This window comes from Takifugu flavidus, chromosome 16, assembly GCF_003711565.1.
Source record: "Takifugu flavidus isolate HTHZ2018 chromosome 16, ASM371156v2, whole genome shotgun sequence".
Classification (NCBI taxonomy): domain Eukaryota; kingdom Metazoa; phylum Chordata; class Actinopteri; order Tetraodontiformes; family Tetraodontidae; genus Takifugu; species Takifugu flavidus.
In genome coordinates, this window is record NC_079535.1 from 12,287,656 (window position 1) to 12,314,173 (window position 26,518).

Below are 26,518 nucleotides of genomic sequence, written 5' to 3' on the forward strand. Positions count from 1 at the left end.
CACACACACACACACACCACACACACACACACACACACATGCACGTACACACACAGGTTGCAGTATGTGACTTTGACTAATGCGACGCTGGTTCAGACATGTTGGCGTTAATCGATTAGCTCAACAGCATGAGGGAGGACGTGTGAGTGTGTGTGTGCACGCACGGACACGGTCTCACACACGCACACACACACACACACACACACACGCAGGGCAACTATGAAAAATCAAGAAAAGGAGAGGGAGCTGGTAAATGAAAGGCAACACAACGGCGAGCAGACAGGTGAGGGACGTGCAGGAATCACAAACTGCATCTTTGTGCTGCGACCAGATAAAAATTTATGATCCATCGATACGGGAACAACAAACATCTTTTTCCATCTCAAACATGTTCAGCACAGAATCACAAACCTGCCGAATTTACTGTACGGTAAGACTTTTAAAACCAGAGATATGGTGTGTGTGTGTGTGTGTGTGGTGTGTGTGTGTGAGAGATAAACAATCTGTACAGTAGAACTATGATATATGAGTCTCATCCTCACCCTGGAATGCAGCAAACACACACACACACACACAGATGTAGAGTCTCGATAACCGCAATATATTAACACAACAGAAATAAAGTATGATCACTAACAGTGTGTGTGTGCGTGTGTGTGTGTGTGTAAGAGTGTGTCGGAGTGAGAAAGAAAAGGGAAGTTAAACTTCAAACCAGTGCCTTGATGTTGATATCATTTAATAACATCTGCAAAACCGAACACACACTGCAACTCCAGTACAGTGTGTGTGTGTGTGTGTGTGTGTGTGTGTGAACCAGGGGTCTTAATGAAGAAAAGATGAGTAACCTGACCTCCAACACACCCCGGTCTGTGCTGCTATCTCTGTGGGGCCCTGAATAGCCTCGTTTGTTTCCCATGCAGAGATGAAGCTGCTGGAGCTCCTGGTGTCCAGAGATGATGTTCATGGACCCAGAAGCTGCTGGAGCTCCTGGTGTCCCAGAGATGATGTTCATGCACCCAGAAGCTGCTGGAGCTCCTGGTGTCCCAGAGATGATGTCCATGCACCCAGAAGCTGCTGGAGCTCCTGGTGTCCCAGAGATGATGTTCATGCACCCAGAAGCTGCTGGAGCTCCTGGTGTCCCAGAGATGATGTTCATGGACCCAGAAGCTGCTGGAGCTCCTGGTGTCCCAGAGATGATGTTCATGGACCCAGAAGCTGCTGGAGCTCCTGGTGTCCCAGAGATGATGTTCATGCACCCAGAAGCTGCTGGAGCTCCTGGTGTCCCAGAGATGATGTTCATGCTGAGATGAAGCTGCTGGAGCTCCTGGTGTCCCAGAGATGATGTTCACGCACCCAGAAGCTGCTGGAGCTCCTGGTGTCCCAGAGATGATGTTCACGCACCCAGAAGCTGCTGGAGCTCCTGGTGTCCCAGAGATGATGTCCATGCACCCAGCAGCTGCTGGAGCTCCTGGTGTCCCAGAGATGATGTCCATGCTGAGATGAAGCTGCTGGAGCTCCTGGTGTCCCAGAGATGATGTCCATGCTGAGATGAAGCTGCTGGAGCTCCCGGTGTCCCAGAGATGATGTTCATGGACCCAGAAGCTGCTGGAGCTCCTGGTGTCCAGAGATGATGTTCACGCACCCAGAAGCTGCTGGAGCTCCTGGTGTCCCAGAGATGATGTCCATGCACCCAGCAGCTGCTGGAGCTCCTGGTGTCCCAGAGATGATGTCCATGCTGAGATGAAGCTGCTGGAGCTCCTGGTGTCCCAGAGATGATGTCCATGCTGAGATGAAGCTGCTGGAGCTCCCGGTGTCCCAGAGATGATGTTCATGGACCCAGAAGCTGCTGGAGCTCCTGGTGTCCCAGAGATGATGTCCATGCACCCAGAAGCTGCTGGAGCTCCTGGTGTCCCAGAGATGATGTCCATGCTGAGATGAAGCTGCTGGAGCTCCTGGTGTCCCAGAGATGATGTCCATGCACCCAGAAGCTGCTGGAGCTCCTGGTGTCCCAGAGATGATGTCCATGCTGAGATGAAGCTGCTGGAGCTCCTGGTGTCCCAGAGATGATGTTCATGCACCCAGAAGCTGCTGGAGCTCCTGCTCAGATCATCCTCCACCAGCTATCCTCTGTTCAGCGCTCTTACGTTTGGAACTCACTCCATTCTTCTACCCTTCGGGTGCAACACAACCCCAACGCATGCCAATCCAGCCGTACTCCACAGCTGGACAGATGTTTTCACCAAATTGTGCGTGACCTTTGCTAACGATGACTGTACTCAGATCCCGATGCTAACATGCTAATTAAGGTCACCGACAGCCGAGACCTCCTGGGGTCCCCGTTCCTTCCTTCTTTCACTCTAAACCTGCAGCACCAACATCCTGTTTGGCCGATCATCTCACTCCAGCTTCCGGCTGCTCAGCTCTTCCCACGAACAGACATTCAGACCTTTGCGAGCGTCTGTTTTTCTTATTTGTGCCCTTTGGGATCATCAGCATCTTTAATAATCCGACTGAGCTGTTGAGAATTGAGATGTTGCTGCTCGTGGATCCCTCTGAACTTTCAAATGTTACAATTTTACATTTCAGCAGATTCTTCAGAGAGTTCGATTCTGGTGGGAGGAAATAATTTCTCTCATAAATCGAAGAATAAAGGCAGTCAAATCTGGACAATATGAGGCAATATCACAAAAGCATTTCTGTAATTCCTCTAAGAGTAAACAGAAAGTAGAAAGTTCTGCCTCTGATCAACAACAAAGTCCATTTAGATCACATATCTATTTTTTTCTCCTCTAAGACTATATAAAAAAAATCAATTAGCGAGAGAGCAGATCAAACGGTCTGAGTGACAGGAGGAGCGTCCTGAGGGACAGATGGCTTCAAAATGAACTTTTCATCTTCACCACATTCAGACAGAAGAGAGGAAAGAACAGATGAAACGGGAGCGATGGAGGGAGCGGGCCGAGGAAATGAAAGAGGATGAAAAGAGCGACAGATGGAAGGAAAAAAAAAAAAAAGTCCACAAAGTGAGAGCATCAATGGAGACAAGAAGCTGCAACGGTGGACAGGAGAGTCAACTGGGCCGGTCCGGCTTCACGGGGTCCATCAGGGACCAGGTCTCTGCCAGGGTGGACCAGGAGGGTCCACCACTAGTCCTGCTGTTTCCAAAGGGTCCTGGGAAGAGGCTTTGGATACTAACGGAACCTTCACTTCCCAAGGACGGCCACATCAGGAAGAACATCATCCGTCGTGCGCCCTGGTGGGCAGTGGCAGTTTCCATGGTAACCCCACCCCTCTGCACGGGGGCTGTAGCGCCCTGGAGGTCCTCGTCCTGTGCTCCTCTGAGCTGATCACCTGTGGTGGCGGCGGCCCAGAAGCTCCAGACTCTGCTAGTTTGGTCGGACACGTCGATGGAGGAGGAGAACGATTTTAAAAGAAGAAAAAAAGGAAAAAGCCTCTCCGAGGCAACCTCGGGCAGCTTAACTAATTAGCAACATATATCAGCGTCGGCTCCGACAGGCCAATTACACCTGATTGGAAATACTTTAGTTTGTTGAACACACTCTTTTCATGTCGGCTTTAATTCAGTGTCAAAGCTCAGCGTTCTGAATATTAGAGCCCATGATTGACTGCTGAGGGCCCTCAGAGTACAGTACAAAGCCAATAATGTCCCATCCGTCTGGTACGGAGGGAGAGCCAGATAAACAGATTAGAAAAGGACATTAGACACATAACTGGGTTAGTAAGGACAGCAGCTCTAATGGGTCAACGTCCTTCACAGGAGCTCCTCCGTGATTAATGCAGAGTGATACTGTGGCGTTTCCAGGAAACATGAATGACGTGGTTGATGGGAAGGATCAGTATGGACATACTGTCAAACAATGTGTCCTCAAACCATCGGGAACCCTCCGAAGGGCCCTGAAGAGAGGACCAGTTCTAAAAGGGTCTAAAGGGACACCAGGACCAGTAAAACCACCATTCAACTGGCGTCAACGTGAACAGAGCCTCAGGAGATGATCAGAACGGTCCCAAACCATCTGAAACATGCATCACCATCCCAGGGGTCTAAAAGAAAATCACCTCCAGCCACCCTCACCTCAAACCCAGAGAAAAATCCCAAGACCAGTGCGAAGAACATCCAAAATCACCGGGATAACTGGGATCATCGCAACCTCCACAAATCCCTTCAAACCACACAAACGGGATCTCAGGAGCCGTGCAGGTCAGATATGAAAGGAAGCACGGAGTTATCAGGTTATACTCAAAGAAACACCCCAACCTGGACAACTCCTGCCTGCTGAGGACAGGACGTGGGACAAGATGATGATATGATCTAATCTGAGTGTCAGCCTGAGGCCCACGAAGCTCCCCACCATCCAGAGGACTCGGCTGCTGACCGCTTCACTTCTAAACTGGTCACAGTCCAACGGCGGTCCCTCCACGCAGCCTGGACCCCAAAGGTGGAGACACACGTCCTCTCTCCTCTCCAACCGAGACCAGGACTTCATAACTGTGGGTCCCAGGGGCCCGGTGTGAAACAGGAAGCTGAGCAGCCGGTGTCCAAACGTGTGGAGACAGTCAGCAGGACGAGCGCAGGCGTCCCGAGAGGCGGCGTCCCGAGAGGCGGCGTCTCCAGCTGACTGCAGCATCACCGAGGGATAAATCCTCTCCTCTGTGTCGGGGCAGCAGCACTTCCTGGAGCTGTTGTGTGTTTGCCAGCAAAATAAAGAAAAGAGTGGGGGGGGGGGGTTGTCGGAGTAATTGTTTCTATGGTGATTACTCTTTCCTCTTTGGTGTGACAGCACGCAGGGGGAGAAAAGGGAGGAATAATAAAAACAGAGATGAACCAAATGCCCGGCAGCCTCGTCTGCAGCCAAAAGCAATTTCCCCGTCTAAATTTAGTTATGCAAAGCCGATGGGCATCATCAACATTTGGTAATTAGTTTTATAATTACTGCTGTTTCCCTCTGCCTCCGTCGCTCCCTTCTTCTTTACACATCTCACACTCCCAGCTGGACAAGCGACTTCCCCGTTATCAAGAGCCACCCCAGCGGCGTCCCCGGACAGCGCGGCGTCCCCGGGACAGCGCGGCGTCCCCGGGACAGCGCGGCGGGAGATGGCGCGGCGTCCCCGGGACAGCGCGGCGTCCCCAGGACAGCGCGGCGTCCTCGGGACAGCGCGGCGTCCCCGGGACAGCGCGGCGTCCCCGGGACAGCGCGGCGTCCCCGGGACAGCGCGGCGTCCCCGGGACAGCGCGGCGTCCTCGGGACAGCGCGGCGTCCTGACGGGAGACGGCGCCGGATGGTCAATGATGTGCTTCGATGGCCGCAGTGATTACGTCATCGCCCAAATAACGGAGGCTCCGCCTTCGGTCCCCGGTCCTGCTGCTCAATGACCCAGAAACCGGAGCCAGCAGCTGGGGCAGGAACCAGCAGGTAGAGCCCAGACAGACAGGAAGCGCGTTCAGCACGGATCAGAACTCTTCTCAGGAACTTTTCAACTAAAACTACACCAAAGCAAAGCAAGACAAAAGGCCCAGTATAACCAGTCCATTCATACTCCGTCCCAGTATAACCAGTCCATTCATACTCCGTCCCAGTATAACCAGTCCATTCACACTCCGTCCCAGTATAACCAGTCCATTCATACTCCGTCCCAGTATAACCAGTCCATTCATACTCCGTCCCGGTATAACCAGTCCATTCATACTCCGTCCCAGTATAACCAGTCACAGATGTCAGCAGTCATGTCGGACCAACAGCCCAGCAGAACAATTTCTGTGTTCAACATCATGAAGCTACAGGTTTCAATTCACCCCTAGATTAAGATAACAGTGAAGTAAATCTGTGCTTCACTTTTTCCTCTTCATTCTCTCTCTCTCTCACACACACACACACACACACACACACACACACACACACGCACACACACACACACACACACGTCTTGATTGTAGACTGGCTCATGAAGTATGGCATTTTGGTGTCTGCTGCTCTCTGCATGCATAATGAATAGCCAGGTGTCGGAAAGGGTCTCACTGTCTCACACACACACACACACACACACACACACACACACCAACATTTAGTGCAATACTGAAATGGTGAACATCCATATTCACTCACACACTCACACACACACACTAAAGGTCAGGGTTGTTTGTGTGGCGTCCTGCAGCAGATGTGGAGACTCTGACAGGAAGTCAAAACCTGCAACAATAAAGTGCAGAAGAGCAACTGGGTCAATTACTGCAAAGGTCAAGAGAGGAGGAGGAGGAGGAGGAGGAGGAGGAGGAGGTGGTCGTAAGTACAGACAGGATGAGAAGGAGAGCGGGAAGAAAAAGAAGACAGTGAGGACAGCACGGAGGAGGAGTGTTGAAGAGGAGGATGAGGAGAGCAGGTTGAGTCTGTCTGAGTCCATCATCCTCATGTCATCGTGTCTGATCTCTGTGGGAGCTTCTGATTGGTGGATGGTAGAGAGAAACATAAATAATGAGGGAGAAGCTGCGTTCTTTGTTGGTCAGCCTGGACCCGGTGAGCAGGACAATGCGTGTCCAGGTCCGGTCGCAGGTTTATCAGGGGTTCTGGAGGAGAAACATTCCCATACAGGTTCTGGTTGGCTGTTTGGAGTCCAACACACTCGTCAGCCAGTCCCACAGAACTCTGCACGTTTCCCTTATTATTCAAAAGAACAGGACGCACCTATCAACACACACACATTGTGTGTTTATTAAAGTGTGTGTGCTTCTTCAAAGTGCCATCTGTTGTTGTGCGCCCAATCACACACACATATGCACGCACACGTGCACGCTCCTGTGTACTGAACTGTTGTTTCAGCTCTCATCACAGGTCTGATTACAGGTAAATATCCTGTTTCTACACACACACACACACACACGCACACACACACACACACACACACACACACACACACACAAGCTCATTTCAAGCAATTTGCTTTCATCTTTGGTCATTCCTACGAGCCAAATGTCCCTTTAAACGTGAGCGCCTCTCATCACTGAGTGTGTCGTACAAAGGGCCCATTTCAAAGGCAAATTCCACTTAGATTCACAAGTGCTGTGTGTACTCCAGGCACAAATTCATCAGAGTTTAATGTTCCCTTCACACAAACTCACTGCGCCTGCGAGCTTGTGTGTGTGTGTGGTGTGTGTGTGTGTGTGTGAGAGAGAGACACACTAGTTTAAGGGGCACACAGTGGTGCTTATCACCACAGGTTTATGTTCATTAGAGCAAATAAAGCTCAAAGTGTCTTTGTGGATTATTTGAATAACAGCAGCTGACTGAAGAATTAATAGTGAGGTGATTTCAGGTGAGACGTCACTGAAACGTCGGTATTTATGAGCGCGCGCTTCCTTATTATCTAGGAATCGTTCTGATTGGTCTCTACCCTGCCAGAGGTTTGTGATTGGTCAAGTTGGGCTGGTGTCCGTCTATCAGCAGGACTTCCTTCTAAAATTTTAGCCTGGATACTAAAATGACGTCCAAAATATTCCATGCGGAATTCCGAGCTGGGGTGTGAGTCGGGAACGCTGGGACGGCAGCTTTTTATGGGATGTCAAAGTGTTGTGAAGGACTAAGTTAGAGCATCAGCAGGTGGACGGATGCAGACGTTACTGAAGCAGAAGACAAATACAAAGGAGAGATGAGAAGAATTCCTCGAGTCACGAGTTGGAACAAATCCCTGGAAAAGTTTGGGAATATGCCTGAGAAACAGACCCTCTTTCACCAGCACACAGGTGCAACGCCACCAACCATTTCACCTCACCGTCCCGGCGCGGCGCCCGAACCCCCGTCTTACCTTTGACGGACGTGTTGGGCGGAGGGCCCTCCATGCGCAGGTTCCACGGCGGGTCGCCCTGGTTGGCGAAGTCCCTCATCTTCAGGTAGCTGATGGTGAGCCGGATGATGGACGCCTTGTCCAGCTGGCTGGTGATGGCGCCCGGGAGTGGCAGCATCTTGGCCAGCTCGTAGAACTCAAAGTTCTCTTTGCCGCGCCGCGACCGCGCTGCATCCCGAGACTTTTCCTTCCTCAGAGCCTGCAGCCTGGAAGGAGGAGAGAGGCCGTCATTCCCAGGACAACCAAGTCCGTGAAGGTTCTGAATCGGCCGCGTCACAACTGATCTTTAAGGTTCAGGAGGAAGTGACCAAAATCTTTCTGTTGCATCCGACCATAAAGAATGAAAACGATCTGCAATCTCAAGATATTCTTGAGCGGATTAGTTCGGGACGCTGTTGGGCGAGTTTTCCTGGGAAGAAAATGACTGGTGTAAAGACGAATGTTTTCAAAGAGAAGTGGAGAACGACGGAGGCAACAGGTGTAAAACACCAGCCGCTAACTCACTCTGCTCCCATCGCTGCTAGCTAAAAGCACAGTAACACCATCCCCAATCGGACGCAGTCGCCGCTCGCACACTCGTTCTTATTCTCTCCATCACGTCAGCGAGCTGCTGTTTATTCTCTCTTTCACCCACAACAACAGCGGTGACGACTTTACTTTCCCGTGGCCTCGTATCATCATCACACGCCGTCATGAATTAACTCTGCAATAAATCAGCCGCTAAAAACCTCTGTGGGCCTCCCGCCGGCCTCACACACACACACACACACACACAGACGCACACACACACACACGCAGACAGGTGATTAATTTTTGCAGCAGAGAACGCTTTAGCTGATGGAGGGATAGCGGACAAACACTCTGGATGAGGTGGAGTTGTTTAGGGCGAGGGATGAAAAATGGCTGTCATCTGGCAAAGAATATCATTTTCATACGCTTGTCATTTATTTATCGGAGGGAACAAACAGTAAATGAGGGGAAGAGACTTTCCTCCACACTCATCCGCTCGGTGTCCTTGTTATGAATTTTAAAGGTGAAGTCCGTGAATCTCTCATCCGTTTTTGCCCTCCAGGCTTAAGCTCATTAGCATCAAGTGTTTGTGTCGTCGCCCCTCTCAGCCAAGCAGCCTCCACAAAAATAGTTTCCACTATCGTTAGAACAATAATAACGATGATAACGATGATGTGCAGCAGTCAGCTCCTCCAACAGGACCTTTTGACATGTTCGGAACCAGGAACCAATGAAGGAAAAAAACTCACAAGAAAACTTGTGCAGTAAATAAGAAGCTGAAAACAAACAATGACTAATTTATTTTGGTCCATAAAATGCTGATGAGCGATAAATGTCTTCACTTCAGGTGGTAAGAGGGGTGCATTTGACCTTGATTCAAACGGATGTATTTATCACCTATCATGAATAAAGACATGTGTGTGTGTGAGTGTGTGAGTGTGTGTGTGTGTGTGTGTGTGAGTGTGTGTGTGTGTGTGTGAGTGTGTGTGAGTGGGGTGGATCGATGCTCCTTTAAAGCGCCTGTCAGATGAAAGCCATAGATATGCTTGTTTCGGTGTGTGTGGAGCAGAGATCATGCTAACAAAGCTACTGGTTGGATGTGGTTTCATTCCCAGATCAGGCAGAGGTCAAACTGGCCGCCAGTCATGTGACCAGGTGATTACGTTCGGAACTGGGAAGACGGGCTGGGAGGGAAAAGTGAGTAAAAGCATTATTTTTCAGACTAGATTCTGATCTCACTTCAGTTTTCACTGGGAACATGAATGAAAGTCTAAACTTTGAGGTTATGAAGGACACTGGTGAGTTCTAAATTAACACCCACACACACACACACACACACACACACACACACACACACACACACACACACACACACACGGAGTGTTTCAGGTGGTTCTGCAGGGGTGGCCGCAGCCACATGCAAGAGATATGACAACACAACCGCAACGAGACAGTGAGACGGGCTGTTCTCACTGGGTGAAGAGTTCAGACGAAGCATGAATTCAAGCTGGGGGGGGGGGCAGAATAAAGCATGAGACTCTCCCATATCTTTCAATTCAGCCAATCAGGTGACCCGCAACAAAGGTTCCCCCCTGTCAACCCTTAGAGGACGAGAACACGCACACACACTCAGACAAAAGGCCCTTCAGGAGGAGGGTAATTGCTTCCATGGCGATGGGAAAAGAAGGCAGAGAACAAGTGTCACTTTGGATTAAGCCCCGCCTGCTGACATCGCCACGGCAATGACACCGCTGCTCACTACGAGTGTGTGTGTTCACTGATCAGAGGACTCGAGTGCCAAAACCAATCTAGAGAGTGTGAGGGGGGGTGAGAGCACCAGGGAGGGGGAGAGAATAAAAAAGCAGAGAAGCAGGGACAGATGGAGAGAAAGGAGAGAATAAAAAAGGAGAGAATTAGAAGCAGAGAGGGAGGGACAGACGGAAAGAGAAGGGGCGAGAGAGCTAGAGACACAGAGAGAGAGGGACAGGTGGAGAGAATGGGAGAGAGAGCTAGAGACACAGAGAGAGAGGGACAGATGGAGAGAATGGGAGAGAGAGCTAGAGACACAGAGAGAGAGGGACAGACGAAAGAGAAGGGAGAGAGAGCTAGAGACAGAGAGAGAGGAAGAAGAGACAGATCTGAAAGAAATGAAGGAATGGATGGAAGGATGGAAATAGAAGGAAAGGCTGGGTGGACTGAGGTGCACCGCTCAGTCACTGGTGAAATAAAGCAACAAATTGTGGGATTAAAAACCATCAGAGCGACAAAGATTATAATCTGACCAGCAGCATCACGGCACGTGCGCGTCTTTTGACGGAGATGACCTTTGAACTGCCAGAATTCATCTTAATTTAACGTCAATACTCAAAACTATTAAGAATCCTGTCACTCCATTTGCTTCACGACTGAGCACTTTGATAAAATAAAAAAAACAGAGGTTCTATAAAAAAGACGTCACACGTCGCGGAATAAAAACGTTCATTTAGCAGTTGTCGCCCGCCCCGACGTTAGCAGCATTAGCAAGAAGCAGTTTGCTCGCGGACGAAACTCTACAGCGGCGGAAATCGAAGCATTTTAAAATATCGCCTTTTCCTCGTCGGTGTCGCTTGGCTCGGTTATTTATCGTGACTTTCATCGTCCATTTTTGCGTTATTGTAACTCACCATTTTCACTTCCGTACGACTGAGTGACGCGGGCGTCACGTGACAGTCAACCACCCAAAAAAAACAAATGCGGGAGAGCTGCTCGTTTCTGATTGGATGCGCTTTGACTTCCGGTATCGTCTCCGAACCGTTCGCCATTGTAGCTTTTTATCATTTTCCCACCTTGATAATCGTCCTCTTTGGATACCTGTTATTTCAAAGTTAATTTTAGTTGATGCCATTTTTTAAATATTTTGATTATTTGGCAGATATTATTAAAGATTGTTGCTCATTTTACACAGCAGCTACAATTAATGGGTAATTATCTTCATTTTTGAACAAGCCTTTGAGGTACATTCATTGCTCAATTTTATACATTTTTACATCTTTTTAATTATATTGTAATAGTAATATTTAATCTGAATTATAAAACAAAACTGGGTGAAATTGGAAGACAAGAAAATAATCAGAAATTTAAGTTGAAAGTCAGAACTTAAATTGACGGTTATCTTTTGTCTGTAAATAGTCATCGGTTAGCTAAGAACAATATGGAATAAAGGTGAAAAATATGAATAATATAGTTTAATATAGTTTTTAGTATGAAAACAATCATTTGTAAACACATTTTTACATTTAACGATGAGTTCATTACCCATCAGAATCTCAGAAACAATGTTTTCTGGTTCTCAGCAAGCTGCCACTTTTAATGTTGCTAATCAAGGGTTTGGGGCTCTAAAGCCTGTATCACCACCACCAAAAAAGAACTAAAATGTGAAGGAGCAGCTGAAGAATGATGAAAGATGGAGACAGCTGGAGGTTTAATCGCCTTCACCTCCGACTCCCTTCATCTTCCTCTGTGTCTGTCACCTCCTCTTCTCTTCACCTCCTCTTCTCTCCTTCCATCCTGGTGGAACTGACCAAACATTTTACTCCAGACAAACAGAAGAACCAGGAGTTTAAGATCATCATGACTTCATGTTTAAAATCCAGAAACTGGGAAAATTGGGGAGCTGCCAGGAGGACAAACGTCCACGCTTTCATTTCCATCTAGTCCTGCTCTCTGCCCCCCCCTCATCTGTCACCTCCTCCCACCTCCTCCCTGAGTTCAGTCATGTGGAACAGCTCAGTATTAGCTCTGAAATTAGCAGCGGTCTCTCGTTAAAGAGCTGGCATGAACACACACACATGCACACACGTCCACACGTGCGCACACACACACACACACACACACACACACAGCTATAAAAACCTCCTCTGAGACTCTCTTTATCATTTCTCCTCCTTTTCTCTGTTCCCTCTCTTCATGTTGTTCCTCCTCCTGTCCTCCTGTAACCTTCAAACCAAGCAACACCCCCTCTTCTCCCTGCACCACTTCTTCTCCACTCTCTTCATCACCCCCTTGCTCCTCTTCTTCCTCCTTTGTTCTTGTTTCTATTTTTCTTTTCTGCTCTTGATTTTGCTGATTTGGGTGATCGTCTCCTGGGTGAATTTTCTTTCCCCCACTCAAAATCGAAAGTTAGGTTAAAAAAGGGAGTCTTCACTGAGATGGTCAAATTTACAGGAAACACGCTGCAGCTTCCATTAAATGTATTAAACAGATTAACATGATCACTAATTCACTATCAATGTGTGAAAATTCAACACACACACACACACATACACACACACACACACAGACACACATCTTCATGTGTGACCTGTGGCTCCATTAACAACATGGCTGCATCCCACACTGAGAGAGTCAAGACCTGACAGAAGGGTGTGTGTATGAATGAAAACCAAAGAGATACTTTGGCAACACAACACACAAACACACACACACACACACTCACACACTTGTTAAAGTTCTCCACAGGCCTCTGAGCTTCACTGGACTAATTAGTCTGGTAACAGAGTCTGAACAACACACCTTTGGCCTAACACACACACACACACACACACACACACACACACACACACACACGTGCACCTTGAGTTTACATTTTCTTGATGCGAATATTTTGAATTTAATGGTATTTTCAGAATAAATAACATTGGATCGCTTCTCAAAACGTTGGCCTGAACCAACTTAAATCCACAAAAGTCTGAATAAATCTGACAGATCGAACCCCCACCAGCTCCTAACTGGCAGGAGATCCAGTCCCAGTCTGAACCCAGAGCAACACACTGGAATCCTGTCACCGACCAGCCAGATCCGTGTGTGTGTGTGTGTGTCCCTCGCTGTCAGAGAGCTTGTTTATACAAGAAACAGCTGAATAATTGATAATTGCAGTTCAAGCAGACACTCTCTCGCTGTCTCTCTCTGTCTCTCGCTCTCTAACACAGTGTATAGAGAACATGATGTCACTGAGGTTACACTTACCAAACTAATATTGTGTGTTTCATGAACTCACAACTTTAGTTCAGTAAAGTTTCCATCTTGTAGCTCAAATATCTTTTATATGGCATCAACTGATCTTCTCCCTTTAAGGATAAGGATAAAAGTTACTATCATAACTACCATTTTTACTTATTACGAGAGAATTCAGTGCACACACACACACACACACACACACACACCCACACACACACACAGGTTGAGTTTTTAATCAGGCAGGATTCAGCAGACTCTTCACAACACAGCTGCTCTCCTGCTGACCTGCAGACACATTAACAGCTCCACTGTCCAGATGGACCTGTCTGCACACACGGTGTGTGTGTATGTGTGTGTGTGTTTGTGTGAGTGTGTGTGTGTGAGTGTGTGTACTGTCTGACATACGTCCTTGAATTGAGACATGATGGTCAAAGTGTGTGTGTTTGATCCTTTAAAACTGTATGTGTGTGTGTGTGTGTGTGAGTGTGTGTCTGTCTGTGTGTGAGTGTGTGTAGGGTGGACATTCCATCATCAGAACATCTGTGATCTGAGGTCTCCAGGGGGAGTTCCCTGTCAGACATCAGGCAGAACAATGAAAATGGGCGAGAGACATAGACAGCACAAACATGAGAGAGAAAGAGAGCGAGAGAGGAGAGGAGGATAAAAGTAAGTTCGGTTATAAAGTAAACTCTGGCATTTTTATAATTACATTAATTTCTAAAAAAAAATCATTTCCTTTTATTATCTCCATTTGTTCATTTTTGACTCAAGTTTTATCAGTCAAGATATGTTTTTTAATCAGAAATGTCTGAGACTAATAATAATAATAGAATAATCTTGTTGCTGGTTTTATAGGTAATTCATTTTACTTTTATAATTTTATATGTAATTCTGTCGGCGTTCGAGCATTTTTTACAAAACACGATGCAAGTTTGTCTTAGCGAGCAGTGGCCACTAGGGGCGCTGCTGGCTGCTCAGATCATAATACCAAACAGGTTTAACATCATTGGCTCAATAAAATCAAAAACCAATGACAGCTAATTTATTTTTAACCTTATTTTAACACTGTTTAATAAACCCAAAAGAAGATTCCAGCAAATGGGAACCAAGTATTTATATTTGAGTCAGCATCAAACAGACGGCACGGCGCCGTGACCTCACGACCCCTCTCTCTGCTGAGCACCAGCTCGTCCACGGGACGCTCACTTCTGACGTTTCCTGCCAGCTGATCCAGGGTGGACAACAACAGCTGGACGTCAGACAACATCTGGAATAATGAGGGTGTCCTGCCGTCTCTTTGATTTCTCCTCCGTCCTGACAGTTTTATTGATTCTGAAGTTAAGATCAGGTTTAAAGGACCAAAGCAGCAGCGACGGGGGAACCAAATAAACCCCGATTACAGCGTAAACTCATCAAAAATGCAAAGGGGACAATTTGACACCAGACATCTGAAGTTGCAAATTAGCATGAAACTCTACCGTCTTCGCAAAATAAAGCAAAACAGGTTTTAAATGTTTGTTCTTCTCATCCACGATTGAAACATTTCATGCGAATTGAACTGCTGTTTTTTTTTTTTAAAGTTGATGTTTGAAAATATTCCAGAAACCTCAGAGTCCAACTGATCAAAACATCCTGACGCACCTTCAGAAACATGAATTATCCCCTCAAAAAAACCCAAAGAAACATGGTTAATTAGAGCGAACTGCAGGCAGCGCTGCTGCCGCGCGGCCTCCCAGAAGCCTCTGACAGTCGACCGCCCACGGCCTCCTGCACACCAGTCCCAACCAACACTGTCCAATTAAAAGTTAGACGTGGAGCCGGGCTTCAAATCGAGGAGATGATTTGTGAATCAAAGAGTAACTGGAGGAGAAATCAAAGGCAAAGGTGTGCGAAGTCCTCAGGTGAGCTAACAGCGCTAATCACAGCGCTCGCTAATGGCGTGTTTGTGGTTGGGTGATTAAAAACTGCAGGCAAACAGACAGGAGACACAAGTTTGTCTGGATTTAAGTGGAAAAGTTTTCAGAGGAATGATGGAAAAACGCTGAAGATGACGGTGAATTTCTGGAAGTGCATCGGTGGGTCCGAAAAATGGCGGCGCTGTGGCTCTGAGACGCCACACGGGAACAAAACCACCAGATTAGCAAACCAAGGCCTCCAGTCGGCTTTCAGAACGTTCTCAGAAGTTCTGGTGGGAGACGCAAAGGTGGCGTTAACCCGAACCCTCAGGGCAGCAGTGTCGGCGGTCACATATTAGCCCCGCCCACACTGTGGGTACGTTACAGCCGCGATACTGGGCCCAAACCAGGCCCGGTAACCATGGCAACAGCACCAACCCTGCTACTTCAGGTGCATAACTTATTAATTTAAGCTCACGCTTAGTGTAATTAAGATGCTCTGGTTTACACTCGGTGGGAGCGTCTGATGTTTGTTGAGAACAGAGGGAACTTCCTTCATCAGTCCTCCTCTTCATCATCTCGCTGTTTCCACCAGACGCCTCCGCAGGAAACTCCCTCCTCGCACCCCCGCGGACGCCAAAATAAAACCAAACAGCGGGCCCATTTCAGGTGCACGGCGTCTCCATCTTCCTCAGGGTGTGTGTGTTTCTGTGTGTGTGTGTGTGTGTGTGTCCTGCTGCAGTAACAAGCCTGACGTGTGTTTAAACATTGCTGCGGGCAACAGCAGCAGCAGCACAGACGGGTGAGGACAGGTGAAAGTCGAGGTTTTACACTGTAAACAAAACGGCAGGAAGACGGTGAAATAAGTGCACGCTGAGGGAATACACAGGTGTGTGTGTGTGTGTGTGTGTGTGTGTGAGTGAGTGTGTTAGTGGGCGCCACAGGTGGGTAGCTGTCCAATGAGGTGAGGGATTTGTAGATATGAGGACAGATGGAGGAGGGGGGCGGGGAGGGGGAAGTTGGTGCTGAACACTCCGAGGTTTTCGAGATTCCCGAGCGCTCCGGGAGCGTCCTCGCCGTCACTCAGGTCCGTCAGGTGTCAAAGTCCATCACGCTGATGCCGTCAGATGGAGGCGAAGGATCCACGTGTGTGAGGTGTGATGGTGGTGCGTTCACTGACAGGCTCCAGAGTGTATTCAGCTATCAAAAAGAGGCCAAATGACTCGGCTTCACTCCGCCTACGGTGGCTCGGAGGGGACAAACTGTCAATCAAGACTATTTTTTGCAGATTTTATGCATTTTAACAGGATAAAAGGATTTTTTTCTATTGAGTTAAAGAGCACCATTAACTTTGATAATATTAATCAGTAATTTAGCTTCAGAATGATAAACCTTGAACAAATATTAAGTTCAAATATGTTACTATTTTACATATAGTGATTTTCTTTTTCTATTTTAAATGTAAACTTTTGGTTTTTATTTAATCATTTTATTTGCAGTTATTGTTTATTTTAGTAACAATTACATAATGATTTAATAATAATGAGAATAGAATAGAAGAATAAGATAATAGGAATTATATTTGATTAGCAACAATACTGATATTATTTTATATTGATTACACAGATTTTAAAAATACTTATTAAGGTCAAATATAGAAAAAATTAAAATTATTTTATATGTGTAATTTAATGTATTTATTTTTGTTCATATTTTTTTCATCTGACTGACATAAAGGTCTGAATAATGTTTTAATATAAATTATGGAATGTTAGGAAATTCTTGTAAAGAATCATTTAAATGATCAGGAGTTGATCATTCATTGTTAACATTTCATTTTTACCTTGTTAATTAATTTTAAAAGTATTTAATTGAATGTATCCATTTTTAATTAATGCAGATGGAATTAGTCTGGCTGGTTTTCCAAAGGATCATGGGAAATGTAGGAGAAATTATCTCAGCTCTTCCAGAACTTCTGAATGTTCTGATTTCAGCTGAATTCAACCAATCAAAGCTTCAAACACTCAGAATGTTGATTTCAGACAAGCTCCAGATCAATACTGCCAGACTGCGAGCACCACTTCAAACACACACACACACACACACACACACACACACACGCGCACGTGGACACAGGAAATCTGAATCTATACTCTCCATTATTAACACGTTTCTGCCAGACAAAGACATAAAATATGGAGCAAAATAAGAGAAAAACGGCTAAATTATTGAACTCAGAGCTCACAGAATGAAAAGGGATGCAGGAAAGAATCTGGCTTTATGGAGGAGAAGGCAGGTTAGAGGTGAAACAGGAAGTGCTGCATCAAAGACAGGAAGTCGGCGTCGGGTCGGCTCCCGCGGAAACACGTCAGCAGGGAGAGATTGAGGGATGAAATTATCCTGACCTCCAACTCTCACACACACACATACAGAAACACACACTCACATACTGCTCAACTTTCTCATTCAGTGTCAGGTAACCATGGCAACAGTTAAGCTTCCAATCTGTCAATGCGGATATTAAGATGTTGCCACAGAAACGTTGGTGACGCGCAGCCACAAAACAATGAGAAACTCTGTTCCCTCTCCCAGAAACGTTCCCATTTGCTTCGCAAACATTGAGGGAAACAGCGAAGGTCAGAACTGACACCCTGATGTCTAAATTTAAATTCCTTCTCCGGTTTCCCGGTGAAACCTCGGAATAAAAAAAATATTCCGTCAAAGTCGCAATTTGCGTTTTCTGATTCTTCTGTACGTTTTGCCCAACTGTGTCTAAGAAGTTTATCACCTTTACGGTGATCTTTACTCTCCAGTCTGTCATTCACCACACACACACACACACAGCTACACACACACACAGCTACACACACTACCATATTCTACACTACTGCTGCAACAGGAGCTGCAGGACACCAACGTTACCATGGTGAGGAGGTGTGCTGCTGGCCGGCCAGGTGAAGGGTCTTGGGCCGGGCGGCGGAGCAGCTGCCTGCATTAGCCGGCCGCTCCCAGTAGGGGTCACTGTGAAACACACAAACAGAACGTGAAGAGAGTCTTTAATGACGGATGGAAGACGTGTGGAGAAGAAGAAGAGGAAGAAGACAAACAAAAAGGGAAAATAATCTCAGAAATCAAAGTGATGCTCTGATCCAGCCGAAGTCATGGCAGGAAGGACGGCCGGGGCATTTTTACCTCACACGCGTGTCAGCAAACGTTTGTGGACATTTTGATTGAGACGGTTTGAATTCAGGGTTGATTTTTAAGGTGGCGTTTGTTTGTTTTGACCTTCAAAATCCCATTATCCTCTTCATCAGGGACCTATTGTTAATGTCTGAAATCATAACATTGATATTGTTTTTTGGCTTTTTTTAACCTAACTGATGAGATCAGCTGGTTGAACACAGTGACCTTGACCTTTGACCCCCCCAGAGCAAGTTTGAGTTCAATAACTGTTCTTTTTTACCACCAACATTCTCCAGTCGTTCAGTGTCATCGGTGTAACAGACAGAAAGTTGCTCTTCTGATGTGAAGGTCTGACATAATCCCAGAATTTGATGAGGACACAAAAGTTTCTGGAAGGTTCAAACGTCCCTCACATTCCCGTTTGGGGATCAAAAGTAGTCCGAAAAGAAACAGTGAGATAATCTTAGTCAAAACAACAAAGATCCAATGAAATAAAGTGTGAAAAGTAAAAGATGTCGAGCCAAAACGACAGAGTCAGACAGCGAACACGAGTCTGCTCAGCAGTGACCTGCTCCCATTTATCCCAGGTTTACACGCGCCAGAGACAAGCTGTCAGGACTCATGACGGAGGGAATTTTTCATACAGATGCAGAGACGGGGGAGAGGGGGAGAGGGGAGAGACGGGGGGACAGAGGGGAGAGAGGGGAGAGGGGAGAGAGGAGAGGAGGGGGAGAGAGGGGAGAGAGGAGAGAGAGGGGAGAGATGGGGAGAGAGGGGAGAGAGGGAGGAGAGGAGAGAGGGGAGAGAGAGGGGAGAGAGGGAGAGAGGAGAGAGGGGAGGAAGAGGGGGAGAGAGGAGAGAGGGGAGAGATGGGGAGAGAGGGGAGAGATGGGGAGAGAGGGGAGAGAGGGGAGAGACGGGGAGAGAGAGGGGAGAGGAGGGGGAGAGAGGGGAGAGAGGGAGAGAGGGGAGAAGGAGAGAAGGAGAGAGGGGAGAGAGGAGAGAGAGGGGAGAGAGGGGGAGAGAGGGAGAGAGGAGAGAGGGGAGAGAGGGAGAGAGGGGAGAAGAGGGGAGAGAGGGGAGAGAGGGGAGAGAGGAGAGAGGGGAGAGAGGAGAGAGGGGAGAGATGGGGAGAGAGGAGAGAGGGGAGAGATGGGGAGAGAGGGGAGAGATGGGGAGAGAGGGGAGAGATGGGGAGAGAGGGGAGAGGAGGGGGAGAGAGGGGAGAGAGAGGGGAGAGAGAGGGGAGAAGAGGGGAGAGAGGAGAGGAGGAGAGGGGGAGAGAGGGGGGAAGAGGGGAGAGGGGAGAGAGGGGAGAGGGGAGAGAGGGGAGAGGGGAGAGAGAGAGAGAGGGGAGAGGGGAGAGAGGGGAGAGAGGGGAGAGAGGGGAGAGAGGGGGAGAGAGGGGAGACGGGGGAGAGGGGAGAGACGGGGGAGAGACACCATCACCTCCACTTCACTGTGGACCAGAATGACTATAAAACAGGTTCCTGAGGCCAGCGGGCCACTACTGTTCCTGTCAGGGGGTGAGGAGGGTGAGGAGGGTGAGGAGGGTGAGGAGGGGGAACCGCTGGCTTCACTTCTGTTGCCCTGTGAAGCTGCAGGAAGCAGAGACGTTTCTTCTTCTGGGTTTGATTTGTGAACACATGAAGTCCAGAAGAAAGAAGACGTTGTGGAGAAGGTTGAATCTCCATGGAAACCATCGCTAACGGAGACACACAGCAGAGCTTGAAGTGTTTTTACCCACCCATCATCATCATCCATCCATCCATCCATCCATCCATCCATCCATCCATCCATCCATCATCCATCCATCCATCCATCATCCATCCATCCATCAGCCATCCATCCATCATCATCCATCCATCATCCATCCATCCGGTCCACCCATCCATCATCCATCATCCATCCATCCAGCCATCCATCATCCATCATCCATCCATCCATCCATCATCCATCCATCCATCATCCATCCATCCATCCGTCCACCCATCCATCCATCCATCATCCATCCATCCGTCCACCCATCCAGCCATCCATCATCCATCCATCCGTCCACCCATCCATCCATCCATCCATCCATCCATCCATCCGTCCATCCGTCCACCCATCCATCCATCCATCCGTCCATCCATCCAACCATCCATCATCCATCATCCAACCATCCATCATCCATCATCCATCCATCCATCGTCTCTCTTTTCCAAATTAGTTGATTCATTAATCATAGACTAGATTATAAATGTCGTCAGGAAAGCTATAAAATAAAGAACACAACACTGAATTGACCCTGAAAGTACACACACACACACACACACACACAAACACACACACTAATCCAGGTTTGTCTTGTTGCCTGCAGAGCGACCCTTACCACTCAATGTCATTACACAAGTGTGTGTGTGTGTGTGTGTGGTGTGTGTGTGTGTGTGTGTGTTCAGGTCCAGTCTGAGCTCGCCCGTTGAGCTCCAGTGCTGCGGTAAAGCCATAAATCCCATTAAAACCAGTGTGAACTGGAGGAGTTTGGTTGTTACTATGACTACAGCTGTGTGTGATCACCTGGAGCCACACATGTGTACACCTGAGTGTAGACCTGCAACACTTGCCCTCTTCAGACGTGCACTGCACAGCGACCACGATGGAGGCAGCTCGGATGGGCGGAGCTCCACGAGTGAGGCGGGACACCGCGGCGGAGCTAATTGGCTAACAGATGCTCTTATTTTCTAAAACAGGCTGCTTCCTGTCACTGTAACTCCACTTCCTCTCTGACATCACAGAGTCCTGAAGATCCACCAGAAACTAAAGGGATCCTCGGACCAGTCATGGCGCCTCAGCAGGTCGCATGGTCACCTGACAGGTCACGTGACCCTCCTCCGCTCTCCTCTCCTCCTCCTGGGCCGTGACGTGATTTCATAAAGTCTGTTTGGTTTTTGCTGGATGGATCGTTGGCCCGGTTTCATATCTCACGCTCTAAAACGCTGCGATGGATCAAAAGATCTGAGGTGTGAAGAACAAACCAGGGAAGAGAGGAGAGGAGCCGTAAATCCACCTCTCTCCGAGCTCCTCCCTCACTCTGTCACACATCACCGTTCACACTGATCCCCTGGACACCCCCCCACCAGAACCTGACACGTTGCCGTGGTAACCAACACACTCCAAAAAATGCCACCTGTCTAAAAGATTGTCGGACTCTGACGTCAATCAGATGGAGCCTCGATCAGGTCAAGTCGTGGTCAGAAAATGGCGTTTCTATGGCGACGGGTGTGACACCCCCCCCCCAGGAGGGGAGTGCCCCCCCCCCAGGAGGGGAGTGTCTCCCCCCCCCCCCCCCCCCAGGAGGGGAGTGTCACACCCGCCTGTCTGGAAGGAGACGGATCCACGTTCCTCGTTAACAGGCAGCTCCTGCTGGGGGTTTGTCCTCCGCTCAGATTGGTGGCGTCACCAAAAGAGCCGCATTCTTCCCTCTTCTCGTCTTCGCTCCACCGAGTCAGACGGCAAAGTCAGAAAGTTTCCCTCCGCTCGCGCATTCCTCCCTTTCATCCTCCCCGTCTCCGCGCCGCTCCCCTGTTTTTGGAGTATTTCCGTCCTTCGATTCCCTGATCTTTCCCAGTCGAGGAGAGGCAGGAGGCGGCGTCTCCATCCAGACTCGCTGAGGAGGGAGTAAGTCTGGAGTGAAGTTTCAGGGGCAAACGTCGAGGAAAAACCCACATCTGAGCCGCATTGAAGCCGAGTTGAAGGGCGCCGCTAAAACGCTGTTCAAGACGCGGAGACGGTCCCGCTGCGCGTTATTCTGAGACGGCTGACTTCCCTTTGTTAGCGCCACCGCTGGAAAACTGAGGTTTTACTGACATTCTAAAGGAACACAAACGCACCGGGAGACGGGATGTTGCCACCATCAAAGTTAGAAAACAGGCGTTCACAGGTGACGCTCGGCTGAAGGTTACCGTTAGCGACGGTGGCGCAGTCATGTGACCCCAGGAGGGTTCGATCAGTCTTCTGTTGTTATTGCGCCACCTACAGTCCTGGAACGTGTAAAACTGATTCTCTTCACGTCAGGAAGCAGCTGACAGCAACAGTTGAACAGACAACATGTTGAAACCTGGTTTCCTTGTGTTCATCTCAGTGTGTGTGTGTGTGTGTGTGTGGTGTGTGGATAAGTGTGAATAAAAAAAGCTCCTTGTTGCCTCTTTCCTTCTTTTCATTATCTCCTTCACCTCCTTCACTCCATCCTTCTCTTTTCTAATCATTCTCTCGTCCTTTCACCTCCATGGTAACAGACAGTCAATGAAAAAGGCATTCAGTAACCAAAGAAACGTGTGTGTGTGTGTGTGTGTGTGTGTGTGTGGTGTGTGGATAAGTGTGAATAAAAAAAGCTCCTTGTTGCCTCTTTCCTTCTTTTCATTATCTCCTTCACCTCCTTCACTCCATCCTTCTCTTTTCTAATCATTCTCTCGTCCTTTCACCTCCATGGTAACAGACAGTCAATGAAAAAGGCATTCAGTAACCAAAGAAACGTGTGTGTGTGTGTGTGTGTGTGTGTGTTCCCGCTCCCTGGGAAGTGTGAATGGTTGGCAGAGATGGAGGAGTGCTAAAGGACACCATGAATGAAGGAGGAGAAAGACGTCTTCTGCTTCTGAACCGTCTGAACGAGACAGTTCTGCAGATTCGGAATCTCCATCTTTAGCCTTCAAAGTTAAACTTCGACAGATCAAAGCTTCAGAAGTTAAAGTTCTATTAAGTTCATGTTGATTTAAACACAGCAGCTTGTCTGACACCGACAACGAAAGGCCAAAACACAACAGGTTACCTGGCAACGGGTCAGGTGAGGGAGGGGGCGGAGCTTGTCAGTCTCCAGTAAACAACCATCGTCAGTGAACCAGGAAACAGCGCCACCTCCTGTTCTCAGCTTCACCCAAAACTCCGGTTTAAATCCTGAACCATCGATGATGCGAGACTCCGCCCCCTGCACCTGTGGGGGGGGGGGGGGGGGCTGCTTGTGAGGCATTCTGGGTAATCTGTGTATTTGTTAGACGGAAGGGTTAGCTTCCTTTACAAGGGCTCTGGTAGAAGCATGTGACCCCTGAGGTCGACGCCGGCGGCACAACCGGAAATAAAAGGTTGTTTTTTTCAACAACCGCAGCAAAAACTGAGGGAAGAACATCTGACTGAGCGTTGGGAGAGTTCGTAAGATACAAGATGTGCGTTTTCAGTTTCGCACATCTGGAAACAACAGCCTCAGCAGAGCTACGAAACAGCCGAATCTAAAGCAAACAAGCCTGTTTCTCTGCCTGCTGTAAATATCACGGCGCCGCTCCGGCGGCGTGTTCTCCAGATAAAAATTAAAGACGCCGAACTTCAAAGTGTGACTCCAACACAGAGAGACGGAGCAGAAATATGAAAGAGACAAAAAGACAGCAAGATAAAGAAAGAGAGAACATATTGCCACTGTGTCAATACAATATATATGCTAATCACGCCTTTAGCATGTGTGTGAATTTCATTAAACAGAAAGAAGCAACACACTCGTGGGGGGGGGGGGGGGGGGGGGCTTAAAACCATAACTGCCAAGGTCATTTAGCACCAGGAACCAGGAAGAGCGGGAAGAAATCGGTGCTTAAGGACCTGAGCAGGACTTGAAGGAATCGCCATAGCAACCCCAGCACACATTCTTCAACACTTGATTCACAGCTCAGAGAACTGGATCTAGAATCAGAACCAGTTTCAGACAGTTCTGGATCCCTCATCACATTAACTGTTCGCACAGCTGCCAGGTGTGTGTGTGTGTGTGTGTGTGTGTGTGTGTTCTTGTGATGTATTGAGTACACACATCATTGTACTTCTATCTTGGGGGCTTTCATACATACTGTATGCTGCATTACCCATCTCTTCACCTCAGCCCTGACCCATCACAACTACCCCCTGCCCTTGACCCCGACCCCGACCTAAGCCCAATCCTGACTACAAATGTCCTCACTGCCCCAAAATGTCCTCACTTTGATAGTAGAATGAGTATTTTGGTGTGGTGTGTGTGTGGTGCATGTGTGTGTGTGTGTGTGTGAAAGACATAAACCATGAGACAATAAATTACTGTCAGGGCTTTTAGTTCCTCTGTATGATAATGATAGTCTTCCTCCCTCTCTCTCTCTCTCTCTCACACACACACACACACTGAAATCCCCAGACAAACTGCAGATCCTCTGCATACACAATCACACAGACAATAAACACAAACACGCAGCGACACACACGCCTGAGCGGGGGGTCGGGGGGGTCCGGCGGCACGTCGAGGAAGCGTGGCTGATCGACATTAATATTTATGAGCTGCTTTGCAAAGAGAGAAACATTGATAAGCTGCAGTTTTGAATATTAACGCTGACTTTATTTTTAAAAAATGCATTAAAGCAAAATATTGTGGTCAAATTAAAGAGGGGGGGTGAGATGGGTGAGCTGCATATAAACAGGAGGGGGGGGGGGTGACGGGGGGATGTAAAGAAAAATAAACCTAAATTTACCACAGTCACCAAAATCATTAATAAATGATCCACAATTATAAACAAACAGGGTGTAACTGAAGTTCTGACAGCTAAATTAAATAAAAACCGGGGGGGTTTGAGCGCCGGTTGGTCCTTCCTGTTTCCGTCTGCTGGTTAATCTGTGTGCACGGACGCCCCCCGGCAATTACAGCCCCCCCCCTCGCTGGGAGATGTCAGATTGTGTTGACCGACCCGTCACTCGTCTATCGCGGCCTCTGTTGTCCGCCGCCCTGCGCTGATTTTCATTAGCGATAGCGACCAACACAAATCAAAACATGGCGGCGCTCCAGGGGGCGGCGGCCACCGCGGCGCGCTTCTTTCATTTCCTGTTGTAGGAAAACTGAAGAATTCTGAAGCAGCAGCGGGAAACAGGAACGCGATAAACCACCGCTTGGGACTGGAGTGTGTGTGTGTGTGTGTGTGTGTGTGTTGTGTGTGTGAGAGAGAGAGAGAGAGAGATCAGAGGTCACAGTCTTCCTCACATGTTTTTCCTTCCTGTGCAGCGATGACAAATCTCTGACCAGCCTACAACGAGTCTATTGCCATGGCAACAAAGTTTGGGATGCGGGGAGATGATTAGTGGCTGGAACAAGCGTGGATTTCTATAAAGTTAAAGAGTTTGGAATGTTTGCAGGCTAATGTAAACAGCAGTTGTGTGTTTGTTAGTTAGCATGCTGAGATTAAAACACAGCTGGTGTGTGTGCGTGCTTGTCTGTGCGAGTGTGTGTGTGTGAGTGTGTGTGTGTGTCGTACACCATGCTAATGAAGCCAGTGTTGGGGCTAGCATGCCAAATCTGCGAGCCGACAGCTTCATTTGACTCCACTAACTGGATTATGCAAATCTGACACTCATCACAGTCCACAGACCAGTGACACATCATTTATACCAGAGAAGAAGAAAAGCCAGTGAAGGAGGGATGAACACCCTCACAGGGAAGATGACATCAAAGAGGATTAGACCTGATTTCTTGTCTCATTTCTTTTCTTTTGCTTTGACAAATATAACCCCCCCCCACTTCCTGTTTCTGTCTTCCTTCTCTCTGCCGTTTGCTGGCTTCAGGAAAAATTTGCTGCCGGCCGGGAACGACGCGCAGAAAGAGCCGTATGAAACCACGCCCGCCGCCTACAGGGCGGGAGGGGAACTGCGGCCGGAGAGAGAATCACCTGTGGAGCGTTTGTCGTTCCTCCTCCGTCGCGTTCGGGGTCCACTGTTCCCCGACTCCCACCTCCCCTCCATTCATCCCTCGTTCTCAGCCTCTCCCATTTGATTCCTTTCGTCCCTTCTTTCCTCTCCTCCCTGCATCCTTTCTTTTCCTCCTCCCTCCTCTTTAACGCACTCATCAACCTCGTCTGTAATTCTTTCTAAAATGAGTCAAAGTTGCAACAAAAGAGGACAGGAAACGGGGGGGGGATCTGTGGAGGAAAACGAAGGAAGTGAAAGAGGAGGAAGTTATGCTGGGAGGCAGAGTAGTAAATTGTTCAATTTTTGCAGGTAATCTAAATGCTAACTAGAGGCAACTTATCACCAGAATGGATTTCCGACCATCT

General features: G+C 48.2%; 1 protein-coding gene across 8 annotated transcripts in view; it reads right to left on the bottom strand.

Moving 5' to 3' along the window:
* Positions 1-26,518, bottom strand: part of LOC130513200 (neuronal PAS domain-containing protein 3) — a 94,028-nt gene that overhangs the window by 50,555 nt on the left and 16,955 nt on the right. For 4 of the 8 annotated variants that reach the window (XR_008946645.1, XM_057011872.1, XM_057011875.1 and 1 more), the window contains exons 2-3: positions 18,177-18,275; positions 7,816-8,060 (exon numbers count right to left, since the gene is read on the bottom strand). Coding sequence is in view for 7 of the 8 variants with exons in the window: in XM_057011872.1 (XP_056867852.1) it covers positions 7,816-8,060; positions 18,177-18,275 (344 nt within the window). In the remaining variant the exon portion in view is untranslated. Of the gene's footprint in view, positions 1-7,815; positions 8,061-11,027; positions 11,053-18,176; positions 18,276-20,996; positions 21,026-26,518 lie in introns of those variants that run through there. The other 4 variants (XM_057011874.1, XM_057011878.1, XM_057011877.1 and 1 more) reach the window with 3 other exon arrangements.